Here is a 25,584-nt window from a genome sequence, read left to right as displayed (position 1 = left end):
AAAATTCCCTTTGACATTTTAAATTCATCCAATACTTTAAAAGCCTACCTTTTAGCTTAAATTAGCCTGATCAAAGATATGAACAAAATGTTTACTTATTAAACAAGGGAAAAGGTGCTGTTAGGTCAAAATAAATTGGTACTTAATTAAGAAAGCCAAAGTTTTCTGACTGGCATATGGATTCCATTACCATGGGTGTTTTATAAACACTGCTCAGATGTCTGGAGAATCTCTAAGAAATTTTAGCTGTACAGCTGACATGTAGCCTATGCTCATGTAAACAATGCAAACACACCTCAATGGGAGAAAAATCACAGGGGCATATTACTTACAAGTAAAACTTTAAGGCTACCAGGGATATTCAATTCTGACACTGCTCTCTAGGGGAAAAGGGAAAAGATTTACAATTCTACCTGAATCTGAAAAGAGCCAAAGTAGAAGAAAAGGTAAAAAGGCATAAGCAAGGAGGAAGGAGCTGCCAAGATGTATCTCAAAGCCCTGCACACAAAACTACCTTAAAAGTCTCACCAGAGAGGGATGCAATTCTTAGCTTACATTTAGTTATTAATAAAATGATCAAATGCTCATTGGGGGAAAAAAAGATGAGTAGGAAATCAGTGGGAAGGGAGGGAGGGAGAAATAGAGGGAGAGAGGGAGAGGTGAGGGGAAGGAGGTGTTGACAAAATCCTTGGCAACACAAGGTTACTAAGCCTCTGAATACACTTGAAGCTTAACACACTAAACCTGTTCCATAAAGTTATCATTATTTTCTCTCATTCTTATTCCAAAAATGGTACTTGATTTCAGTATCAAAGCCAATCATTTAGCACCACTACTGATTAGATTAAGACCTGGAGACAGGACTAGTTCCAAGCTAATCCAGATGGATCTTTTGGCTTCATTTAGTATGTAGTATTTCACTTTGTTTCTGGTTTTGCTTTTTAACTTTCAAGATTAAGTCATCAACAGATGATTACCCATTAAAGGTTCTAGAAACATCATCTGGGTGGGCAGCTCAACCATTGAACAGACTTAACCCACTCAGCACTTACTATGAACTCAATATAATTCTCATACCTTACTTTTCTAATTAAGGTTCACAGCAATATGAATGGGTAATGCTAATTATCTAAGAAAATTTCCTTATTTTTATAGGACTGTTTATGCTAGGAAGCAGAATGCAAAATCTGCATGAATTTTCAGATAAAAGAGAGGACGTTCTCTTTTATAGGCTACTCCAAACTATGCCTCAGGACCCCGGATGTACAAGTGCACTTCTTCAAATTCCTCTGCTGCCATTTGGGGTAAACTTAGAAGAAAGTGTTGAGATGACCCCTAACCCTTCACACTGCTTTCCTGCCACTGTTTATAATACTTTACTACTACTACAGATTTATAATTGAACACCCAAAAGGTGTTCTAAACTTTAACTTTAATTTAGAATGATACAAATTATTCTTTTAGAAATTTATTTCAAAACGAGGACCTTGAAGCACATCAGTATTCAAGTTTTGATGCTCTTACTGAAGTTTCTGAGTGAAATAGCATTAGCATGCTAAAAAATAATAAGTAAATATTATGATCTGGATATTTTTTCCTCAATAACCATTTTCTCCTTTAAATTTACTTTTGTGCTTTTAAACACAAAGTTATATTTAACTTTTATTCATTAAATTTAAATTCTGCTTTAAAATTTTTAACTACACACTTGGTCTATAGTATTAAAACCTAGAACATAAAACTCATAATGTGTTCAGATATGAACCACTGAGGAATACTATTTCAGGTCTGGTAAACTAACAGCAAATGGTGCTTAAGAGATTTGCTACCTGGAACTCACTGGAAACAGTTACTCAACTTACCTGGTGCTAATCCAGCAGCAGCAGGAGTCCCCATGGATGGGTGAGAGAACACTTGAGAGAAGGCAGACACATGTGACTGGGACGTGTTACTCAGCCTGGAGGTTGATCCTCCTTTGGGAATAAACTCACTTGCAGTAGGATTTGGTGTCTATTTGAAAATCAAATATAGTAAAGTTAACACATTTTAAGGCCAAAAAAGACACTGAATTTACTAGGCATTATTCCACAGTGCTCTATTTACCAAGTAAAATATTTTACTGAAAGGATTTACAGTGTTTTTTAGTTTCCACATTTTGGAGTGGGATAATTAAATTTCTTGAAGAAAAATTTTCCATCAAATTTGAAAGTTTTAATCATTTCACTTGGGGAATTTAGCTTTGAAACAAGAAAATCTGCCTTTATTGTCGAATATACATCATTATCCAACCATCCTAATACTATATTTTAGAGAACTGGGAAGTTAAAACTACCTCAAAACTGAGCGAAAAGTTTCAAATTTAATATCTTTAAACCACTTCTACTAGGATAAAGGTCAAAACTGCCTTTATTCCAAAATTAAGCACTTCCACCTTTATAAGCACTGAAGACATCTCCCCAATAATATGGTGCCACTATTTAAATAACAGTAAAGATGAGAAAAACACTTAAATATACGGCAAATGTGAGAGGAATCAAGATATAAGAAAAATATAATTGAGGCCCCAATGTCTGCAAGGTATGGCATGTAACTTCTGCTATATTAAAAATATTTTACAATGAGATTACATGAGAAAACTTTCTTCCCAGTTGTATGAAGGCACATTTTATCTAGTTAAGTGGCATGGTGCCTTTGGCATTAAGAACTACTAGCACATTATGAAACTATAACTCAAATTCATAAATGGTCTATATTTCATCCATCTGAAACAAATGACTATCCTAAATATTTTTCGGCAATAGTGATCCACATGTTTAAGTATAATGAAGATTCAATGACTATTGACATATTGATATTTGAATTCAACTTCCAAAAGGGTTAACCAAAGAGATAATTTAGTATGTGCATACTTCAGCCCACATTTTCAGTATGTGTGTGTATACTCACACACACACACATATATGCAAACTAAATTTAAAACACACTGAACCACAATGAAAAAAATTAATCACTTAAAGTATTTCAGAACTGATCATTGGAATGGAAAAACGTATTTCCATAGACCGCATAAAATAAAAAGATGGACTAATTACTGTACAATCCAAGGACAACTTCCTTATTTGAAATGAATGACATTTAAAATTGCCAAGTTAGAGTTCAAAATACCAGATTTGGAAAACAGCAAGTCTACAGGCTAACTTCATTGTAAACTCTAAAGAAAATGATATTTTACTAGTTATGTTCCAGCAAAAATTAAATACAAAGTGACAAAGTACAGAAAAAATGCTAATTTTTTATTAAAATATACTAGATATACAGAGAACTTCTTTTACTGCCGTATCTAAAATGGGAAATTCTGAAGAAAAAAAAAAAGAATCCGAATTGAATCAAAATATATTTTCCAAGGGAAAGAAAGTCCTCTCCTGTCAGTTACGTCTATTTTAAAATCTTCCAAATGCTCAAGTTTTCAAAAACACTGGCATCTTCTTTAAAAGTGTGGCCAAAGAGCCCATGCATTTTATTGATGAAGTAATCCCTAGATATAAATGGTTATCAACAGGATCACTTCAGAGTTAAACCAGTGTGCACCAGTGAGTGCTAAAACTATTTTAGAAGAAAGTAAAAAAAATCAATCAGGTCACTTGGTAACAAGAGTTCCAAACGCCGAGGAGAGATGGGGACTTCAGGATTATAAGACTACTAAGAAACCGTAAATTTAGACAAAGAAATTTAAAGCTAATCTAATTCTGACACACAGAGATTATTTAGTTTCCATTTCATTTATACCTTACATTTACCATGAACAGGAGACTAATTACAAAGCTGAGTTTCTCTAAATCAAATCTATTTTAAATTCATCTGAAAGACTATTTTTAAGGTATCCTATAAAGGAGAAAAAGGAGGGAGTTTGTTTTACTTTGTCCAAATAAATTGCATATAAATCGTTATTATAACAAATTATAGAGGACCTTCAAATGTATTACAATAGAGATTATTAAAATTAACTATGAAAATGTATACTAAACTGCAACTTTCAGGGATTCAACAACCAACGATCCAAAAAAACTCATCTGCAGTGAATTTTACATAAAAAGAAGGACCTAAAGACCTCCCTCCTTTTTTCCCCTGATTTAGGATGGTGAGGCATTTATTTCTCTTGGGTAGGTGGTTTACCAGTTTGTTTTATTTCAGATGAGTTTATCTGAGATATGAGAAAAAGTTAAAGGATTTAAATGGCAGAAAAAAGAATTACACAGTAGGTATAATACACACACACACAAAACAAAATCTAGGAATAAGAGAGCAGAGCTACTATTATTAACAGATAATACAAATTCCTCTAGCCAGATTATAAATCTATCAAAAATACTTAATGAGAAATTACTGTAGAAAGGAGAATACTTTTTCATGATAAAATTAGTTAAAATAATAAGTGCAATAAAAACATGCATTCTTAAAACCATTTTAATATAACTGGTTAATAACAGAAATAAGTTTTATAAAATAACAAAATAGCATAGACACACACCTTTAACATATTAAAAAGAATACTTTTTTAGAGATAAGGCAAAATTGATAACTAAAACTAGTATCGTGTTAAAATGTAATCTCTGTTAACCAGAAAATAAGCAATTTTTTTCAGCTTTAGGAAGTGAAGGTTAAATGTAAAAGAAGATTCAAGGACTTGGGTTATATAAATTTGTCTAACTTCAACAACACTAAAGAGAATGGAATAAATGAGAAGCATAATAGTGGGGGGAAAAAAAATCAAGGTTTTATTATTCCTGCCCTATGATTTAGACAAGCCTGTCATAACTCTCCAAACGTGCTCCTATTATATTAAACTTGTGGGTTTTCTAACATACATATATTTCCATTCATAATTTATAAGTTCTATTCATATTTTAAATCTTAATTTTCATTCATATCTTACACAGCTCTCAGTGTACATTTGAGGTGAAAAAAATCAATGTTTATGTAAGTCAAATAGCAAACATTCACTCTGTGAGAATTTATCAATAGAGTTTTGGGTTCTCACACACTTAAATTTACACTGCAACTTTCACACCCAAAACAACCAAGTGCATTTAGTGAGTTCTTCAAACTGGGACCACCCCCAACATGTGGATATGACACCTGCCTATACTCTCCAGACAGAAGTATATGAAAAGGCCTAACCTTTAGCTTGAAAAGCACTGTTGTAGTTATTAACATTATATTTTAAATGAAATAGTAATGCTTCAATTCACAGATCCCAACCAAAATGACAGAATATGTCCTATTTTACAAATGAAGGATAAAGTTATTCTTGTTTTTTAACAAATTAAGCAATTTTTTTTAAAATTTGGCTGTGCCAGGTCCTAGTTGTGGCATGCAACTCTGGGTTGCGGCATGCGAACCCTTGGCTGCGGCATGCGAACCACATCATGTGGGATCTAGTTCCCTGACCAGGGATTAACCCAGGCCCCCTGCATTGGGAGCTCAGAATCTTAACCACTGGACCACCAGGGAAGTTCCACAAATGAAGTAATTTTTTGATGATGTTTCTAGTTTATAACTTTATGCTTTCCTACTATCATATTATTTCATGGAAACTGTTCCTTTTAAAGTATAATTCAGTATTTAACAGTCTGATGGACTCCACTACAAACAAGAGTACTTACTAAGAACACAATAAATTAGTCCCATGAATTAAGAGACTAATTTAATAAACAGTGCAACAATAAAAAGTTCAGCCATTAATTTTTTTATTAGAATGACAGGAAGAGGTTTATACTGAATAAAAACACAACATAAAATATTACTTAACATTTCACTGCAAACCTGCCAAAAGATTATTGAAAAAAGAAAGCTGTCTTAAGGTGATGTGATGAATGATTGAGAAATCACCACTGTTTCTGAATAGTGGTCAGGCTTTTTAAAAACACACAATAAACTCATAAAACCATAAAATGCCTTCCACAGTGCTGCTCCTTGTAAGGAGCTCCATTTGCTTTACCACTTAAAGGCTTCATAAGCTGTTTTCAGTAACCTTTCTACTCTCCGAATGAAATATAAATGAACTGGTAAAAGTTTCTTAACAGCTTTATTTAGATATAATCGACATAGAATAAATCACACATATTTCAGGGTAAACTCTGTTAACTCTTGACATAGGTGGACCACCATGAAACCATTACCCAAATCAAGGAGGACTACATCCATCATGCCCAAAAGCTCCCTTAAGTCTGTATGAAACCATCCCTCCTGTTCCTCTCTGCTCCGCTGCTGTGGACTCCAGGCAACCTCTAATAAGTTTTTCGTCACTATAGACTAGTCTGAATGTTCTAGAACTTAGTATGAATGAATCTTACGTATGTACATATGTACTCAGTTTTTTACTAGCTTCTTTCAGTTCGCATCATTAAGATTCATCCTTTTTATGCTTTCTTTGGATTTAATTTGTTCTTCTCTTTCTAGTTTCTTAAGCTGAGATCACTCTTTCGAGAACCTTTTCAACACAGGCATTTAGTGTTATAAATTTCCCTCCCATTACCGCTTCAGTGACATTCCACACCAGTTGGCACATTTTTATTTTCATTCAAAACACTTTAAAACTTCCCTTCCTAATTCTTCTTTGACACATGTCAAAGAAGTGTGTTATTCAGTCTCTGGATACTTGAAGATTCTCCAAAGATCTGTTGTTGGTGGTGGTGGTTTAGTCACTAAATTGTGTCCAACTCTTGGGACCCCATGGACTGAAGCCCGCCAGGCTCCTCTGTCCATGAGATTCTCCAGGCAAGAATACTGGAGTGGGTTGCCATTTCCTTCTTCAGGGGATCTTCCCGACCCAGGAAATGAACCCAGGTCTCCTGCACTGCAGGCAGATTCTTTCCCAACTAAGCTATAAGGAAAGCCCCCAAAGATCTGTAACTTGCTTCTAATTATACTGTGGTCAGAGAACACATTAGCATGACCTGAACCCTTTTAAATTTACTGAGATTTGTTCCAATTGGTTGTTCTATCTTGGTCAATATTCTATGGTCACTTGAAAAGAATATTCATTATGCTGCTGCTGGACACAGCGTCCTACAAATAAACTGATAGAGTTGCTCAAGTCTCCCTTCTTCTTACTGATTTTCTTTCTCTTCCATTATTGACAGAGAACTGAAGTCTCTACCATTAACTATTACAGATTTGACAGTACACATACGAAACAAGTCCGCTAGGGCCACAACAGAACAGCACACACTGAGCGGCCTGAAAAATGGGAACTTATCTTCTCACAGTTCTAGAAAACGAGAGTCCAAGATGAAGGAGCCAAGAGGGTTGGTTTCTCCTGAGGCCACTCTCCTTGGCTTTCAGAAAGCCATCCTTTCACGGTGTCCTCACTGCAACAAGTGTTTTCTCTGTGTGTGTGAAAGCCTGGTATTTCTGCATCTACTTATAAGAACACCAATCATACTAGATTGGGGCCCATCCCTACAACCACATTTAACCTTACCTAAATCTTTAAAAGCCCATTTCCAAATACTGTTACATTAAGAGAACTTAAAAAAAAGAAGAGTGAGGACTTAAACGTGAGAATTTGGGGAAGACATGATTCGGTAGATAACAACTACTTAATACTTTTGAGTTTTAAACTTCTTCAGATATAGTATAACATGGTCACAATACTAAACTTCCATTTCTCCCCTCCCAGACTCTGCTATAATCATCATATATTTTACTTCTACATAGGCTATAAACCCTACAGTACACTATTACCATTTTTGCTTTCAATGGTCAATTATCTTTCAAAGAGGCTTACAGAAGAAGGGGGAAGTTTCTTACGTTTACTTATGTAGTTACTATTTTCAGTTTTCTTCATTTCTTTGTACAGATCCAGATTGCAGAGTATTTTCTTCCTTCTGTCTGAAGTACTAGGTTGGAGAATAAAGTAATTTAAGATGTTCCATAAAAGGAAAAACTGAATGAACTTTTTGGCCAACCCAATACTTTAACGTCTACTAAAGTACACATCTATTGCTGGTGAATCTTTTCAACTCTTGCATGTTTAAAAAGGTACTTATTTTGCGCTTTTTAAGAAATTGTAATTTTGAAGTAATTCCATCTTTCCCCAAAGATATCATCCTACATAACCAGAGTATATTTTCAAAATCATAAAATTAACAATGTGTAACTGTGTAAAGGTGGTCTGGTATTCCCATCTCTTTCAGAATTTTCCACAGTTTATTGTGATCCACACAGTTAAAGGCTTTGGCATAGTCAATGAAGCAGAAATAGATGTTTTTCTAGAACTCTCTTGCTTTCTCCATGATCCAGCGGATGTTGGCAATTTGATCTCTGGTGCCTGTGCCTTTTAATAAACTGTGGGAAATTCTAAAAGAGATGGGAATACCAGACCACCTGACCTGCCTCTTGAGAAACCTGTATGCAGGTCAGGAAGCAACAGTCAGAACTGTACATGAAACAACAGACTGGTTCCAAATAGGAAAAGGAGTACGTCAAGGCTGTATATTGTCACCTTGCTTATTTAACTTATATGCAGAGTACATCATGAGGAACGCTGGGCTGGAAGAAGCACAAGCTGGAATCAAGATTGCTGGGAGAAATATCAATAACCTCAGATATGCAGATGACACTACCCTTATGGCAGAAAGTGAAGAGGAACTCAAAAGCCTCTTGATGAAAGTGAAAGAGGAGAGTGAAAAGGTTGGCTTGAAGCTCAACATTCAGAAAACAAAGATCATGGCATCTGGTCCCATCACTTCATGGGAAATAGATGGAAAAACAGTGGAAACAGTGTCAGACTTTATTTTTTTGGGCTCCAAAATCACTGCAGATGCTGATTGCAGCCATGAAATTAAAAGACGCTTACTCCTTGGAAGGAAAGTTATGACCAACCTTGATAGTATATTAAAAAGCAGAGACATTACTTTGCCAACCAAGGTCCGTCTAGTCAAGGCTATGGTTTTTCCCGTGGTCAGGTATGGATGTGAGAGTTGGACTGTGAAGAAAGCTGATCACCGAAGAATTGATGCTTTTGAACTGCGGTGTTGGAGAAGACTCTTGAGAGTCCCTTGGACTGCAAGGAGATCCATCCAACCAGCCCATTCTAAAGGAGATCAATCCTGGGTGTTCATTGGAAGGACTGATGCTAAAGCTGAAACTGCAATACTTTGGCCACCTCATGCGATGAGTTGACTCACTGGAAAAGACTCTGATGCTGGGAAAGGTTGAGAGCGGGAGGAGAAGGGGACGACCGAGAATGAGATAGCTGGATGGCATCACCGACTCTGTGGACATGAGTTTTAGTGAACTCTGGGAGTTGGTGATGGACAGGGAGGCCTGGCGAGCTGTGATTCATGGGGTCGCGGAGAGTCGGACACGACTGAGCAACTGAACTGAACTGTGTAAAGTGTAACTAAACTGCACATTTTATTCAAAATTTCACATGTCTTTAAATGCACTCATGGGATTGCATTCTCATATTTTTCCCAGGAATAGAATTCTAAGTTGACTTTTTGTTTACCTTCCTGTATTTTAATTGCTCCACTGTCTTACGGTTCACATTGTTTCCAACAGGAAATATGCTGTTATTTATATCTTTTTTCCTCAAAAATGATTATCTTTTCCCCTCTGGATGCTTATTTGATGTGCCTTAGTGCAAGGGTGCAGTTTCCCCTGTCTCTCATGTTTGTTTTGTGCCTATGTTCACTGAGCTCTTGGATCCGCAGGCTTACCATTTTCATCCAATTTGGAAAATATCTGCCCACCAGTCCTTTTATTTTTTTTTGGCCCACTATTTCTCAAAGTATCTTTTCTGTGTGCCCTATCCTGCTTCAAGGAGTAAAAAAAGTGTGTTAGGCTGCTTCATGTTCTCCCATGGCTCACTTTTTCTGTTTTTTTGGACAGTTTCTAGCACTATGTCTTTCAGTTCACTAATCTTTTCTTATACAATGTCCAATCTGCCATTAATTACATCAAATATGTTTTTCATTTCAGAAACTGTAGTTTTAAACTTTAGAAGTATGATTTTAATTTTTTAAAATGTTTTTCGTGTCTGTACTAACATGTTTAATCCTATCCCCAGTTTCCTGAACACATGGAATATAGTTATAAAATTCTTTTGATGTACTTATAAACTATTTCTGTATTATGATTTTTATTTCTCAAATTTTGTTGTGCTTTCTACTAAACAAATAAATTATTTCACAACCATCCTTTTGATAATGCAGGTATCTTTGAAACATCAAGTCATGGAGTCTATTCTACATCCCAAATATTTCTCAAATTCAACTAAATCCACCCATGTCACTGTCAGTACCCTAGTCTAGGCCATCATTCCAATGAACCAACTTGACCCCAGTCTTGCGCAATTCCAATTCATTTCCTACTTTCAGCCAGGATAAAAGAAGTATAGAAAAGCAGAAAAAGAAAAGAAGAGGGGGAAAAGGAAGGAAAAATGGGAAGAAAGAGAAGGAAAGTTTTATTAATAACTACTGCAATCCAATCAGGTTGATCAGGTAAAGTCTCCACAATCTTTGACTGAATTAAATCATTAAAAGAGAAAATTGAGATAAAATGTTGATATTAATCTCAGCCATATCTACTTTTCTCAAGAAACTATGAAACTCCAGGAGATAGTGAAGGACAGGGAAGCCTGGCATACTGCAGTCCGTGGGGTCACAAAGAGTCAGACACAACTTGGCAACTGAACATCATCATCATGATTCCAATCGCCCATCTTTACTATTCTTCCCTCCCTGGAGTGACAAAGGGGCCCAGGTGGAACTAATTCAAAAGATCAATGTCTAAGGTAGAAGAAAGTGTATGTGTGTGTTGCAGGGCACAGAACAATGAATAGGTAGAAGAGGGGATACTGATAATGAGAGCAAAAGGCAAAAACAGGCAAGAATTTTGCCTTGATAAAATTATCTAAAAGGTATAAAAAGATGAGACTTATAGACATAAACAGTAGCACTATTCAGAGCTATTTTTACCTGTCTTCAGTGTCCATAAGTAACACCGGAGAAAGAGGAACAGGGTGCGACAGAAAGGAGAAGTCAAATGGCTAACCAGAACCTCCACGCTCACGTTTCTACAAGTTTTTTCTTTTTTTTTGCCTTAATGGGTTCAGTTCAGTTCAGTCGCTCAGTCGTGTCCGACTCTTTGCAACCCCATGTGTTATTTCTCCATATTTCAAGCATACCCAAATATGGTCTATTTAAAATTTATCAAAATAAACTCAACTTCTGGGTGATTCAGAAATTGATCTACTTAAGAAGAGTCAAGTTGCACCTTTTAAGTTAGAAGTTAACATATAACACTACTACTATTGTGAAAAATAGTCTAGAGTCACAATTCACAAATTTTCTGAAGCAAACTGGGCCTTCTGATAAAACATCTCAATAGAGGAAATATGATCTTCTAAATAAGTCATATTCAAATCGGTGGGGACAGTGAAAGACAGTTGGTTACTAGTGATTCCAAGAGATTCACACCATTCTTCTAAGTATAAGTTCTCCTACTAATAATTTGACTATCTTAAGGGGAACATTGGTAAAGAATCTGCCTGCAATGCAGGAGACCTGGGTTAGATTCCTGGGTCGGGAAGATCCCCTGGAGAAAGAAATGGCAACCCACTCCAGTATTCTTGCTTGGAGAACCCCATGGACAGAGAAGCCTGGGGGCTACAGTCCGTGGGGTCACAAAGAGTCGGACATGACTTAGCGACTAAACCACCATCACCACCACCACCACCACCAAGGGGAAAGTAGCAGGCTTATGTCAGAACCTCAACTAGTAATAAGCCTTATGTATGAGGGCATTAAATAAAAAAGTTTCCATGAATCAGCTTACAGTCATTCTCCCTATATAAGAGTATGAAACTATAGGCACATAGATTTCCAAAAGGGCTCATTAGTTCATCTTTCACAATGTCTGTCAGAAATGGTTAACACTGTTCTTGAGAATAGTTTGATACTATGAATCAAAATAAAACACAAACATACTCTGACCTAGTATTCCCACATCCAGGAATTTAGGCAAAGGAAAAAAATTACACAAGCAGAAAAGATTCCAGTTAGCACATTTTTTTAAATGATTTTTAAAAAGGGGTGGGGGGAGGGATAACTAAAATCTCTCTCATCAAGGATCTAATTATGCATATTATGATACATATGGATTATGGTACCCATGTGTGCAGCCATGAAAAGTCATGGGAACTGATAAATTTTTATTTACAATGAAAAGAGGCCCATAGCACTATTGAGAAAAGATAAAATTAGACTACAATACAGCAATTATGCTAAGTTGCTATTTGTAAAATGGTATGCATATGCCTGAGAAAACGGGAGGGGGAGGGAGAAGGAAGGGAAGATGTTTCTATGTGCATGGACACAGGTGTGTAAAAGGATTCTAACAATAAATGCTCACTAAAATGATAAGAGATTGTACCTCCAGGTGGTGAGGAATCTTGGGACATTTCTGCTTCCTCCTTTGTACTTCTCTGTAGTATCTGAAGTTTTTTCAATAAGCATATATAAATTTTTCCCGTGGTCATGTATGGATGTGAGAGTTGGACTGTGAAGAAAGCTGATCGCCGAAGAATTGATGCTTTTGAACTGTGGTGCTGGAGAAGACTCTTGAGAGTCCCTTTGACTGCAAGGAGATCCAACCAGTCCATTCTAAAGGAGATCAATCCTGGGTGTTCATTGGAAGGACTGATGCTAAAACTGAAACTCCAATACTTTGGCCATCTCATGAGACTAGTTGACTCACTTGAAAAGACTCTGACGCTGGGAGGGATTGGGGGCGGGAGGAGACGGGGACGACAGAGAATGAGGTGGCTGGATGGCATCACCGACTCGATGGACATGAGTTTGAGTGAACTCCGGGAGCTGGTGATGGACAGGGAGGCCTGGCGTACTGTGATTCATGGGGTCGCAAAGAGTCGGACACGACTGAGCGACTGAACTGACTGAATGAACGGATATAATTTTTACAAAAACGTTTAAGAAAGTTTAAGAGTTATAAATTACGAAGCCACATATACCATTCCCTTTTCTTTGCATATCATCTCTGAATCTTCAGAATTTACAGAGAATATGCAATATTCAAATTGAGACCAGGAGAACCAACGGATATAAAAAAGCAGAATCTTCATCTAGAGACAGAAGGAATTTAAAGACAAAAACGAATGAAACGTTCCTCTTCCATTAAGTCATTTACTCGTCAAATTTCTCCAATGACAGTAATCATTAACCATCACAGAGACATTCTCAATATTCTACCTAGTTAATTCTTAATATTACCCTTCCTGTTTGTCAATTATTTCAATAAAGTTGGAAAAAAAAATCACTCTCCCTAAAAGAAGCAAAAATGTCCACTTAGGTCAGTTAATGAGTAGTCCAGAAGAGAGTGAGACCATCACCACATCCCATAGAGGCAGTCATTACTGAACACAGCTATAACCATCTTGTGTACCTACGTACATCTTCTATCCAGGACTATGTAACAGTGAAATCTGTCACATTTCATAGTAAGATTTACTTAGAGGCATTCTCTCTACCCAAGAATCCTGCCATATTTAATAACAAAATTTAACACATATTAAGACTTTTCAAAAATTTTTCCATAATAATATTTTATGTCATGAAACTATATACTTATCTTGCCAGATAATCTTTAATCCAGGTTAATTCATTCAGTTAGTTGAATAATAAAAGACACTCGACACTGTGCTGGGCACTCTACGAGGCACTGCAGAGGACAAAATACCTGAAACATAGGCACTATGTTCTACAAGTTCACAGGCTGGCATTTCACAGGTACAGAACGTACCCAGAACCCAACACTCACAAGAGCTCAGAACATCCATGTATCTAAAAAATAGTAAGTACCTACAGAATGCCATTCTCTGCTAGCCTGCAAGTTATACGTACACTAATGACCTCAATGTGAAGTGCTATGGAAAACAGCATAAATGCTTCATGCTGTCCAATTAGGTCCTAAGACCATACGCTTGAATCGAATCCTAAAAGACAAGTTTGCTGAGTCAAGACAGATAGAGGGGCACACACAGCAAGCAGAGAGCATGTTCAAAGACAGAGATGGGAAGCGCATGCTTCTCTCCATGGCACCGCAACCAGTTCAGGAGGTCTGCAGAGGTGACCTACCTTTCTGAGAGATTCTGATCGGACAAGAAACAAGATCAGATAGTCACCCAGGTAGTGCTTTGAAAAAAAAGACCAGAGTCAGGAAACCAGGTAAGAGATTACAAGAGTAACAGTACAGGTAAGAGGGTGAAAGTGGGCCTAAGCTGTACTGTGGCAACACTAACAGGGAAGAGAGTTTCACAGCAGCACAATCAACAGACCTCAGTGGCCAAGAAAGTAGGAGATACGAAGACAGAAGAATTGAGGAGAGCTCACAAATTAGACAACTAGGTGATACCAACAATCAAGACAGAGCAGACGGTGTGTACGCATGTGTGTGAGTGCAAGAACAGGTGTGAACATTAAAAAGTATTCAATTTAGACTCAGGGACTGTTCAGTGTTACACCATGGAGATGAGGATGTTCAGAAGCAGCTAATATTCACAGTAAGTGCGGAGGACTGAGAGGATACACACACACACACATATCCATGAGTCAGGTGTGACGGAGGCACTGGAGTTCACCATGTGCAGAGAAAGGAAGAGGGTCAAGAAAAGAAAGAGCCCAGGAGAGCTTCTGAGGGCATGGCAAAGGACACGAGGTCTCTGGAAGACACTAATAAAGGACAGTCTCAGAGTGGAGACAACGACAGCTGCAAGAAAATAGAATGAATGACAATGTCAGATGTGGCAGAGGTCAAGTAAGTGCTGTGACTTTTGGTCACTATATACACTTACCAAAATAGAGTCTCAATAGTGATAAAAGGGAAAGATAAAACACTGGGAATTAAAGGATGAATGCAAGGTGAAAAAGTAACAGCAGTAAGTAGGAAGCAGGTCTCAAACTCTATCACAGTTTCCCAAACGTACTGACAACAGAATATTTCCTCATGTAGCATTCCTTGGTCCTAGAAGACCAAGCTGGGAAGAAATCAATGTCAAGGGAGAGACTGTCTAAAACTCAAGAGGGATAAATAATGAAATAAATTGCTAAGGGGGCTAAAGATGGGTTCTGAAGGATACAGTCAAGGAACACTTGCTTCTCTACAACAGAAGGAAAAATTGTAAGAAAGGGTATAAGTGAAAGTGTTTTCCATAGGTAGAAAGCCAACATACGAAGCAATTCACTCTGGATGACCTCTTTTTTCCCTTCTCTGAAGAACACAAGTCATTTATTCGAAAGTGACAGAGAGGATGAATGGGTGTGAAGTGAATGACAAAGGTTTAGAATAGCAGCTGAAAAGAAGAGGAGGAGGGAACAAAAAGAGGATCTGGGATGAGCTGTGGGTCAGAAAGCAGAACATATACAGTCATGTCATTTCAGCTGTCCCACAGTTCTATAACTTTTCAAAGTCCTGAGGAATCCTGATTAGAGGGACTGAAGCCTCACTCTTATAAATCCCAATCCACTCCATCTAAAGCCCAAAGAATCCCATTTCCTGGGCATGAGACTAGAAATCTCCTGAAATAACACCAAACTCAGTAGCTAAAGATTGAAGCACATGCAGTGAGTTACCAAACCTCCTTGGGCTGTAAAAGCATCAGTAACAAGCAACTAGAATTCACAGCAGAAATTGAGGGCCAAGAGATTTTAATGTGACCATTCTTACAAACTAAATACAAGAAATAAATACCCTTCACTCCAACCACAAGGGGAAAAACACCATCAAAAGAGACACTGACAAGTATGAATCTACTAATACACCTAACAGTCCCAGTTTTCATTCATTTCCATCACTTCGGGGGTGAAGCTAAAATAACAGCAATACTAATAATTTTTGATTCACAACCCCACTATTTCCAAAGGTCAAAGACAAAATGAGTATGACTTTATGTAACACATCATTCCGTTCCGTTCCGTCGCTCAGTCGTGTCCGACTCTTTGTGACCCCGTGGACTGTAGCCTACCAGGCTTCTCCGTCCATGGGGTTCCCTAGGCAAGAATACTGGAGTGGGTTACCGTTAGGTAAATCTTAGCATGCAATACCCTGAGAAGTTTATAAAATCACACCTTTCCCATCCTTTCATTCAAGTTGACATCTAATAACACGAAGTCTGGGAACACACTGTTACCCTTCAAAAAGCATTTTTAAAGGAATTACTTTAACTACTCAAGTGTATCAGCATCAAAATGAGAGCTCCTAAAAGATACAATGTCACAGTCTCTTTCCATATATACCATAAGGCCATGCACATCTGAAAATAAACAACAATTACCACCATAAATAAATATAAACAAACACCAAATTCAGAAGTGATGAGGTCAAATTGGAGGAATGAACATTTATTTAATATCTACTATACAAACAATAGGTTCAAATAGAAATTTGAATCCTCACAACAACTCTATAAGGTAGGTGATAAAATATTTCAATACTGAACAATGGCCTTTGAACTGTGTAATCATAGTGCAAATGAAAAAAATCTCGATTTCACATACAGATTGGTCAGGCAGAGGAATGGGCAATCACCATGGACAGAGACTAAGGAAAGATGAAACTGAACTTGCACTTCAGTGAAATTAACAACTGCTGATGCCAAGTCTTGGGTGACCCTCCATCTACAACACCTGTTTGATGTTCAGAATAAGACCATGAGAAAAACACAAAACAGAGCTTTGTCACTTAATTAACAACACTGTCAAGAAGTAAGACTACTACCAGGTTAGAAGACCGAAAAATATCAAGAATATACCAATAATGTTACATTTTTAATTTAAAAAAATAAAAGATCCTCTAAGACAGCAAAAGAAATCACCACCTGATGTTCTAAATCAATTATGATAATTAAATTAAACAATAGTAACATACGGTGGCTATAAATCCCAGACAACCTATGATCAATTTTTCAAAATACATAACATTCTTAAACTACTACAAATTTCACATATTGCCTAAGAAAGGAAAATTAAACATGACATTTAGAAACAAGCAGAATACCTTAAGGGTACAAAAATAAACATATGCCTGCTGCTGCTGCTGCTGCTGCTAAGTCGCTTCAGTCGTGTCCGACTCTGTGCGACCCCATAGACGGCAGCCCACCAGGCTCCGCCATCCCTGGGATTCTCCAGGCAAGAACACTGGAGTGGGTTGCCATTTCCTTCTCCAATGTGTGAAAGTGAAGTCGCTCAGTCTTGTCCGACTAGTAGCGACCCCACGGACTGCAGCCCACCAGGCTCCTCTGTCCATGGGATTTTCTAGGCAAAACATATGCCTAGTCACACATAATTCAGTTGGAAAAGACAAATAGGTGAAGTTTAAAATAGAATGAAATAGCAGTTAAATAATATCAAGTACTGTGAAAACAGTTTTACATGTTTGAGCAAGTATTTACAGAAAAGGGAGCATTTGAGATATTCTCAAAGGAAAAGGGAAGAAAGTTTTTTTAGGCTCAACAAACAGCAATACAGAGATAAAAAGGAACTGAGAACTGGCTGTGTATTTTGTATTATATGAGGTATGAAAGATTCCATACAATTAGAATTTTAGTGTATGAGGACAGTAAAGAGAGATAGCCCTAGAAAGACAGAATAGACCCTGAAGGGATTTTAAAAAATTATCCAGAAAATACACTGAGGGTATAAACTTAGTTGTGTTAAAGTAAAAGTTACAAAAAAAAGGGGGGGCAAGGAAGAAAAAGATACTGTGGAATTTTAAAGAATGAGGATTACAGGCAGACCACACAGCAGGAAAATATCAGGAGTTAAAATTTAATAGATCTGGATGAGAATCCCAGCTTTATCACTTACAATAAGAACAATAAGTCTTTTCTAAATTGCAATTTACATATTTTTTAAATGGGGGATAATATGTCATTATTGTGGTAAAGCCTTAATATGATGGCAAATGTAAATTGTCCAATGTATCATCTTTCAATTAATGGGTAGTCAAACCTCAGGAATCTCCTCATAGTAAATGGTAGAAATGGGAAATGACAGGGTAGAAATGAAGCTATGTACTCTCAGTGACTGGGATGATGATAGTCACTGACTCAAGAAGGAATATAAAGAGAATATAAAGCAGCAGTACATGTGAAGAAGAAAAGAACACACTCGGTTTTAGGCAGGCCAAATCTTCAGTGACAGAGGGATACACATCTACATGCAAAGATACCAGAAGGCATCAAGATGTGGGTCTTGAACTGAGAAGTCCAGTTCTAATACAAATAAAAATTTAAGAATCTTAGACATACAGGACAGAGCAAAGAACAAGTGAGCTGGGATTAAAGCTCATAAGAACCAGGGATGAAAGAGAGTCAAGCATGCACAAGGGAAAGAGATTGAAATGAAAAGGTGGCCTGCAGTAGAAAGTACTGGGTGAGACCGCTGGGTGTGGTGATTAAGGAGACCTCTGAAACTTTGAGGGTGTCTTGATGCATTCTGGTAATCACAGACTAGAAATCATAGGACTGGAGAACAAATGCAATTATGAATGATCCAGGTAGAAACTTTCAGAGGAAGTTTTTGTTGTCATTTTAGGTTTTTGTTTGGTTTGGGGATTGGTTTGGTTTTTTGTTTTCAGAAGTAAAAAAACTTCTTTTCCCAAAATTTGTCTTCCAAAAAGATGTTGGGTCAAGATTAAGAAATCAGTGTAAAGAAACATCTAAAGTTCCAGAAAGAAAGGCAGTGAAGTGAACTGTCACCGAGAAAAAATAAGATGAATCATGAGGAAAAAAAGACCGACCTTACAAATATGGTAGAGTCACACATAAGCTACATTCCGTGCCTACACACAGTAGAGCTAGAACTGTTACACATATGTGAGATTCTGAAGCCTGACACACATGGCTTCAAATTTCTGCTCCTCCGCTGACCATTGTTTAACCTTAACATTACTTAGCTTCTCTAAAAATGTTTCTTAACAATAACAACTGTCCGATAAGAGAAAACAAGAGACAAAATATGTAAAGGGCTTAGTGCAGTGTCTGGCACAAAGTAACCATTCAAGAAACACAATTATAATTCTAAAATAAAATACAGATAAATATTTTTCTGACCTTAGGATTGAGAAGACTTAAGCTTTGAAAGAAAGGAAACAAATGAAACTGGAAAGATGAATATATCTGGCTACACAATACTTTAAAGATTTTTATGTGAAAAATCTAAACTACCTAAAGGTAAACAAACATACAAAATTAAAAAGAATCTATATAGAAATGATTTATGTAAGCTATTTTTCTTACAGAACAAAAAGAGATAAAGACTCCAATGGAAAAGAAAACTTCACTGACATACTCTTTGCTCTGAATAAACAGTACCAGGTAACCAATCTAGGAATCCACAAAGACAGTAATGGACACCAACCACGTGACCAATACTGTAAGGTACCACTGTTCCTCCAACATCAGACTAAGCTATTAAGGCATTCCTTATGTCCCTTAAAAGTGAAAAAAAGAAAAAGAACTATTTCAACTATTTGAAGCACAAAGTACTATTAGTATTTGAAGTATCAGATTCAGAAAACATCAATTCAGTCTTTAACACACTGAATGCAAATCTATAACTGTGTGTTAGTCGCTCAGTCATGTCTGACTCTTTGCGACCCCATGGGGTGTTGCCCGCCAGGCTCCTCCGTCCATGTGATTCTCCAGGCAAGAATACTGGAATGGGTTGCCATTTCCTTCTCCAAAACCTATTACTAGCTTTTTAAATTAAAAATAAAGCATAACTCTAGCACATATTCTTATACTAACCTAATGATTTTTCAAGCTATGCTAAAAAGAGGTACCTCAAAACTACCACTGAGATAAGGGGGAAGGACGGCTGTGGGCAGGCGGGGCAGTCAAGTGGCCAAGCCTCTGCATTGTCCACGTGTCCCCTGAAACCAACATGGAGTTCCAGTTCCACCTGTATCTGTTCTTAATTACCTGGGACCCAATTTATTTTAAGGCTTTCTTTTTAAAACTGAAGAATAATTCTAACACTAACCACATCAAATCTCTCTCCTGATCTCAAAAACAAAAATTCAGTAAACTATATTCTTATTTACAATTGACATATCCCAAACTTTCCACTGAGGATTTTAAGTATTTGATTATGTGGACTACCCCCCCAACTTCCCGATTTTTCCTTATATTTAGAAAAAACAATACCACAGTATCAGTGACATGTGCAGTATATTCAGGATAACTTTTATTTCTGTGCCCAAGGCAGTACAGATACTGATATGGTATTAACATTAAACAGACCAAAGTATTGTGAAACCTCTTCATAATACAAAGCTGGTTAAAGAAATAAAACCAAGTTGTTAACTTTGTAGTATCCTTTCTAAGTGTGATGTGTATATATGGAGTTATAGACTTTTGGCTAGAAATATATTAAAAACAATAACAATTTACTCAGGAATTTGGGGATGAAAGATATTCTACTTCCAGCCAAACTGAAATTTTAATTAGTAGAGCTATTCATTTTATACAATTACCAATGTCTTTAAATGAGACTATAATTATTATAATCCAAATTAAAATGGAATATGATCCAAACTATTCGGTGGGTACTTCAGATTCAGTCATACAAGAGCTAGCCTATGAGTTATAAAAATTCATTTTCATTAGCACAGAAATGCAAAGACTGAAATGCATCTATGACAAAATACTATTGAAGTTGGTTTCAGAGCCAACACTTGACAAGCTTGTTTAGACACAATTTTTAATCTCCTAGTAAAAATGTACAAAAAGACAACACACAGAGCTTTCTGTTATTCAGATTCCAAATAAATGAGATTTTCTGTAATCAGTTTTATAATATGACTTTTTAATGTAGTACCCTAACAACTTTGTGTATTAAAAATAATTAAACTGCATTGTTAACAATATCCAACAGGAAAAACTAAATTTAATGAAAGAACAGGAACATAAAAGCGGAGAAAGTGCAAAAAAGCCACATAACAAAATCACAGTTAATGGGCCACTAATTTTACTTTAATAAAAAAAAAAACCTAAGTATATCAGCTAAGCCATCCAATCTCATACCCACCACCCCACAGAAAGCAGCCAAAATATTCACTTTCAAAAATGTCTAAAAAAAGTATTTTTACCTGTAAATTGTTTTCTGTGACTCTGTTCCACCAAACCATATTGATGGGTACTCCTGATTTACACCTGTCAGCAAGGCAGCCAATAGGGTTCTTTGCTTTTCGTGCCTTTGATCCCATCGGAACTAGCCTCTCCTCCAGCATCCCCAGGCGATACTTCCTTGGCTACGAAAAAGAAGGAAAGAAACCAGGCCACTCCTAACAACCCCACACTAATCTAAGCTAGTAACTAACACACAGAAGGTATCAGGAATGGTGGACTAGGAAACAAGTAAAATTTCTGAGACACTCCCTCTAATGTCCTTATCCCCACCCACCATTCCCCATCCCCACCCCAGAGCACACACATCTCCAAAAGAACCCACAGTCCTAACAACAATATTACAAAAAACAACAGATGTTTTAGTGAAATCCATTATAATCTGAGTTTATTAAGACTGTAATGAACAGAAGTTAACTTATCAGCAAAGTAAATGCTTTGCAAATTTTTTCCACTGGCACTTACCTATGCTCAATGCAATATGAAGAAATGGCTTCAAGGGCACAAAATACAGTTAACAAATTCTTCACGCTGTATCTTTTTCTGCTCCTCATCTCACTACCTTATTTCCTACTGAGAATTACTCACTTAAAAGAAGCAGCTAATTTCTACGGAATGGACTTTTTTTTCTTTAAAGTAAAACTAGGGCAGAGTACCAATTGATCTATCATAAGGCATTCTTCAACTTGTACTCAATGAGAAATAATCTCAAATTAAAAAAATACACAAATTTCATTGGTCTTATAAATCTCAGTAATTTGAACAGATTGATACTAAATAAACCATCTAATAAGAGCAAGAGTCACTGGATAATATTATAATAAAGGTAGTAAATAATTTTAATAGTGGTTGGCAGGGTATTTTTATATAAAGTTAATGACAGTTTCCACCATCTTCCTTCTCTTAATTATAGCAAATCTATATTAAATTGCATCTTAAAGAGAAATTGCCATTTTTTTTTCCTTTAAGGAATACTGATATATATTCTTGGGAAGGTATCTAATTTAAAACTTAAAATCTGTCTTTACTCATTGTTCTGTCTCAAGACTGCAGAAGTAAATAGTTAAAATTAATTTTCTTCAAAAATTAAACTTAGAAAAGCAACTAGACTGCCCATCTACCTAATAATTACAGCAGTGGGTAAAGTTTCATGAAGCTACAGTATTTCCACCTCCGTGCAATCTTGAGCCAATTCAATTACTCTCTGTGTCAACATCACAGGCAACTTTAGTGAATGAGAACAGAAATATACTCTTCAGAACCAAATTACAAATTAAAGAATTTTAAAGCAAGTTATTTCTAATAACATCGCTCACAACAAATAAGGCTTTGACATACAGCAAAAATAATATAGCCTTAATTAAGCCTTCGCTAATTTAAAATTTGTATTTTAGAAAATGTCTGGGCTAAAAATCATCTGATCAAAAAAAGTTCAACACATCAAGAATATTGATTTAAACAAAATCACAACCTGTCAAGCAGGATCTATATAAGGACACCCAAATTCCAGTCACACATTTGAAAGCAAGAGAATTATTGCTTTAAATGTTCTTTTATTATTTAGATCCTTCATAAATCCAGACTTGTTTTTGACCCAGTTACTAATCAGTGAAATTTATTCTTATGGTAGTTCATTAAGCAACATAGAAAAAAGGTTTAAATGAATCCGATGTATGATTCTCCCTCCCCAACAACTCTCATATGTTTGTTTTTCCAAAGAGGAATTCGTTATTCCTCTCCCTCCATCCCATCACACCCAAAACTTAGGTAGAAGAGATCACCAAACTTGTGTCATTACAGATTTAAGTTCTTCAATAGCCAGAGATTAAAGTTTAATCCAAAAGTAAACTTTCCCTGTGATACTGAATGAAAAGGTCTAAGGTACTGCTGCTGCTGCTAAGTCACTTCAGTCGTGTCCGACTCTGTGTGACCCCATAGACGGAAGCTCACCAGGCTCCCCCATCCCTGGGATTCTCCAGGCAAGAACACTGGAGTGGGTTGCCATTTCCTTCTCCAATGTGTGAAAGTGAAGTCGCTCAGTCGTGTTCGACCCTTAGCGACCCCACGGACTGCAGCCTACCAGGCTCCTAAGGTACTGATACCATTTAAATACCATTACAAGCAACAAAAGACAAAGGACACCTGAAAGAGATGGCAGCAATACAAAGCCAAAGTCAAGAAGCAAAATACAAAAGCACTAAGTTTACAGACAGAATTCCCATCACAGATAACATAAACTATGGTAAAGTCCCATCTATTTCCAAAGTATCTGAACTATTATTTATCCCCTGAAGGAAAATGTATTTTCAACAAAGCATGTGAGAGCCTACTTTGTATCAAGAACTATTCCAAGTACTTGGAATACAATGATGACTAAAACACACACATTTCCCTCCAAAAGAGAATATAACCTAGTAGGTAACAAAGTTGTGCAAACTGAACACTCACTGTGATATTAAAAACACACATGTAATCAAGGTACCAAAAGAAGAGAGACAAAGAAGGCTTCACAGAGAGGATGAATGCCTGAGCAGTGTTGAAGGAGGACTGTGTCTAGATAGGGAAAAAAAAAAAACAGAGTGAGCTAGGGAGAAAGATGTATTATAGGCTAGGAAAAATGCACTTGCGGAAGCTACAGGAACTGTGTTGTTATTTAAGGGAAAACTACAAGTTATCAACCTATCATTAATAGAGGGCCAATAGTGAGAGCAAAAGATGAGGCTTGAAAGCAATTTTTTAAAAAATCATGAATTGTTTTGTATCACTTGCCAAGGAGTTTAGACTTCATTCCATAGGGGAACAATTGAAAACTTGTGAATGAGAATTAAAAAGGTATAGACAAATTCATGGACTCTGGCTATAATCCAGGTTGAAAGTGAAAGTGAAGTCGCTCAGTTGTGTCTGACTCTTTGCAACCCCATGGACTGTAGTCTACCAGGCTTCTCAGTCCATGGGATTTTCCAGGCAAGAGTCCAGGTTAGGGTTTCCCAAAGTCAGCAATACAGACTTGGGTAATTCTCTGCTGGGGAGGGCTGTCCTGGACCACTGTAGGCCTTTTACAAGTATCTACCCCAGTTGTGACCAAAATTATCTCAGATGTTCCGCAGGAGCAGGGGGACAAAACTGTCCACATCTGAGGACCACTGATGGAAGTAAAGGACGGGAGCTCAAGGAAACTGCAACGGAAACAAAGGCCTGGCTGGGGAAAGGGCTGCTAGCTTAAAAGCAAATATCGGGATTAAAGGAAAATTAAGGGGCTACGGGAAATAGAGAAGACTAATGGAAGATGAGGAAATAAAGAGCAAACACAATTTTATGGGAAACATTATTTTGCCCCTCCCCCAGAGCAAACAGAAGCACAACTCCCCTTCTCTTTCCCTTAGGTTCCAGAAATCCTCTCCGAAACCAATCTTGAGAACGTGATGGTCAAATAAAAAGATATGCTTCCTGGTTGATCTCCATTCTTGACAGCCTCCTGCCAGTCTAGTCTGCTAGTTACTATGAAAAGGAAGCACTCTGAAATGTCATGTGCTGTTGTTAAGTAACCAGCCCTTCTGCTTTACCTCCTAGTAGGTCAACATTTAGAGAAGGGAAAGGCTACCCACTCCAGTATTCTTGCCTGGAGAATCCCCATGGACAGAGGAGCTTGGCGGACTTCAGTCCATGGGGTAGCAAAGAGTCAGACATGACTGAGCCACTAAGCACAGGTCAACATTTAAACATCAAAATTTCCTATCTCTTTTTGTTCCTACAATAAAAAATCCTATAGAACATAAACCTTGTCTCTTTCTCTAATACATACAATTTTTAAGTCTCAAGATTCACCACAAAAGTGACTGATTTTTATCATTCTTCACAAAATCTAAATAAACAGCACAATAAGATAGTTGAAAATACTTTTACCCTTTTTATTGGGCATTTAAAAAATAACTTAGGGCTTGAACAAAAGTTTTCAAGAAGAAAAAGTTGGAGAATGTATTCCAGACTAGCATTCCTCAACTGTCATGAACATACAGAACACTTAAAGTCACTCAGACGTGTCCTACTCTTTGTAATCCCGTGGACTATACAGTTCACGGAATTCTCCAGGCCAGAATGGACTGGGTAGCCATTTCCTTCTCCAGGGGATCTTCCCAACCCAGGGGTAGAACCCAGGACTTCTACATTGCAGGCGGATTCTTTACCAGCTGAGCCACCAGGGAAGGAATATTCTGGGGATCTTGTTAGAATGAAGATTCTAACTCAGAAGGCTTGCAGTGAAGCATGAGACTTTGCATTTCTAAAAAGCTCCTGGGACTCCAAGTGCTAGTGTGGTGACCACCCTTCCAATAATAAAGTTCTGGAGAATGTCAGGGAAAGATTTGGATAAGTAA

At 37.0% G+C, this 25,584-nt stretch overlaps 1 protein-coding gene across 8 annotated transcripts in view; it reads right to left on the bottom strand.

Annotated features, from left to right (window-relative positions):
* The window catches only part of PAN3 (poly(A) specific ribonuclease subunit PAN3), a 124,816-nt gene that overhangs the window by 58,354 nt on the left and 40,878 nt on the right, over positions 1-25,584 (bottom strand). For 5 of the 8 annotated variants that reach the window (XR_008685987.2, XM_088842700.1, XM_055426325.2 and 2 more), the window contains exons 5-6: positions 21,175-21,336; positions 1,863-2,010 (exon numbers count right to left, since the gene is read on the bottom strand). The exons of 1 other annotated variant lie outside the window; for it this stretch is intronic. Coding sequence is in view for 6 of the 7 variants with exons in the window: in XM_088842700.1 (XP_088698826.1) it covers positions 1,863-2,010; positions 21,175-21,336 (310 nt within the window). In the remaining variant the exon portion in view is untranslated. The remainder of the gene's footprint in view (positions 1-1,862; positions 2,011-21,174; positions 21,337-25,584) is intronic. 2 more of the 8 variants (XM_055426329.2, XM_055426330.2) reach the window with 1 other exon arrangement.

The sequence above is a fragment of the Moschus berezovskii genome, chromosome 13 (genome assembly GCF_049115385.1).
Source record: "Moschus berezovskii isolate FMDL1 chromosome 13, NW_MosBer_1.0, whole genome shotgun sequence".
Taxonomy (NCBI): Eukaryota; Metazoa; Chordata; class Mammalia; order Artiodactyla; family Moschidae; genus Moschus; species Moschus berezovskii.
This window is presented reverse-complemented; position numbering and strand designations above follow the sequence as displayed.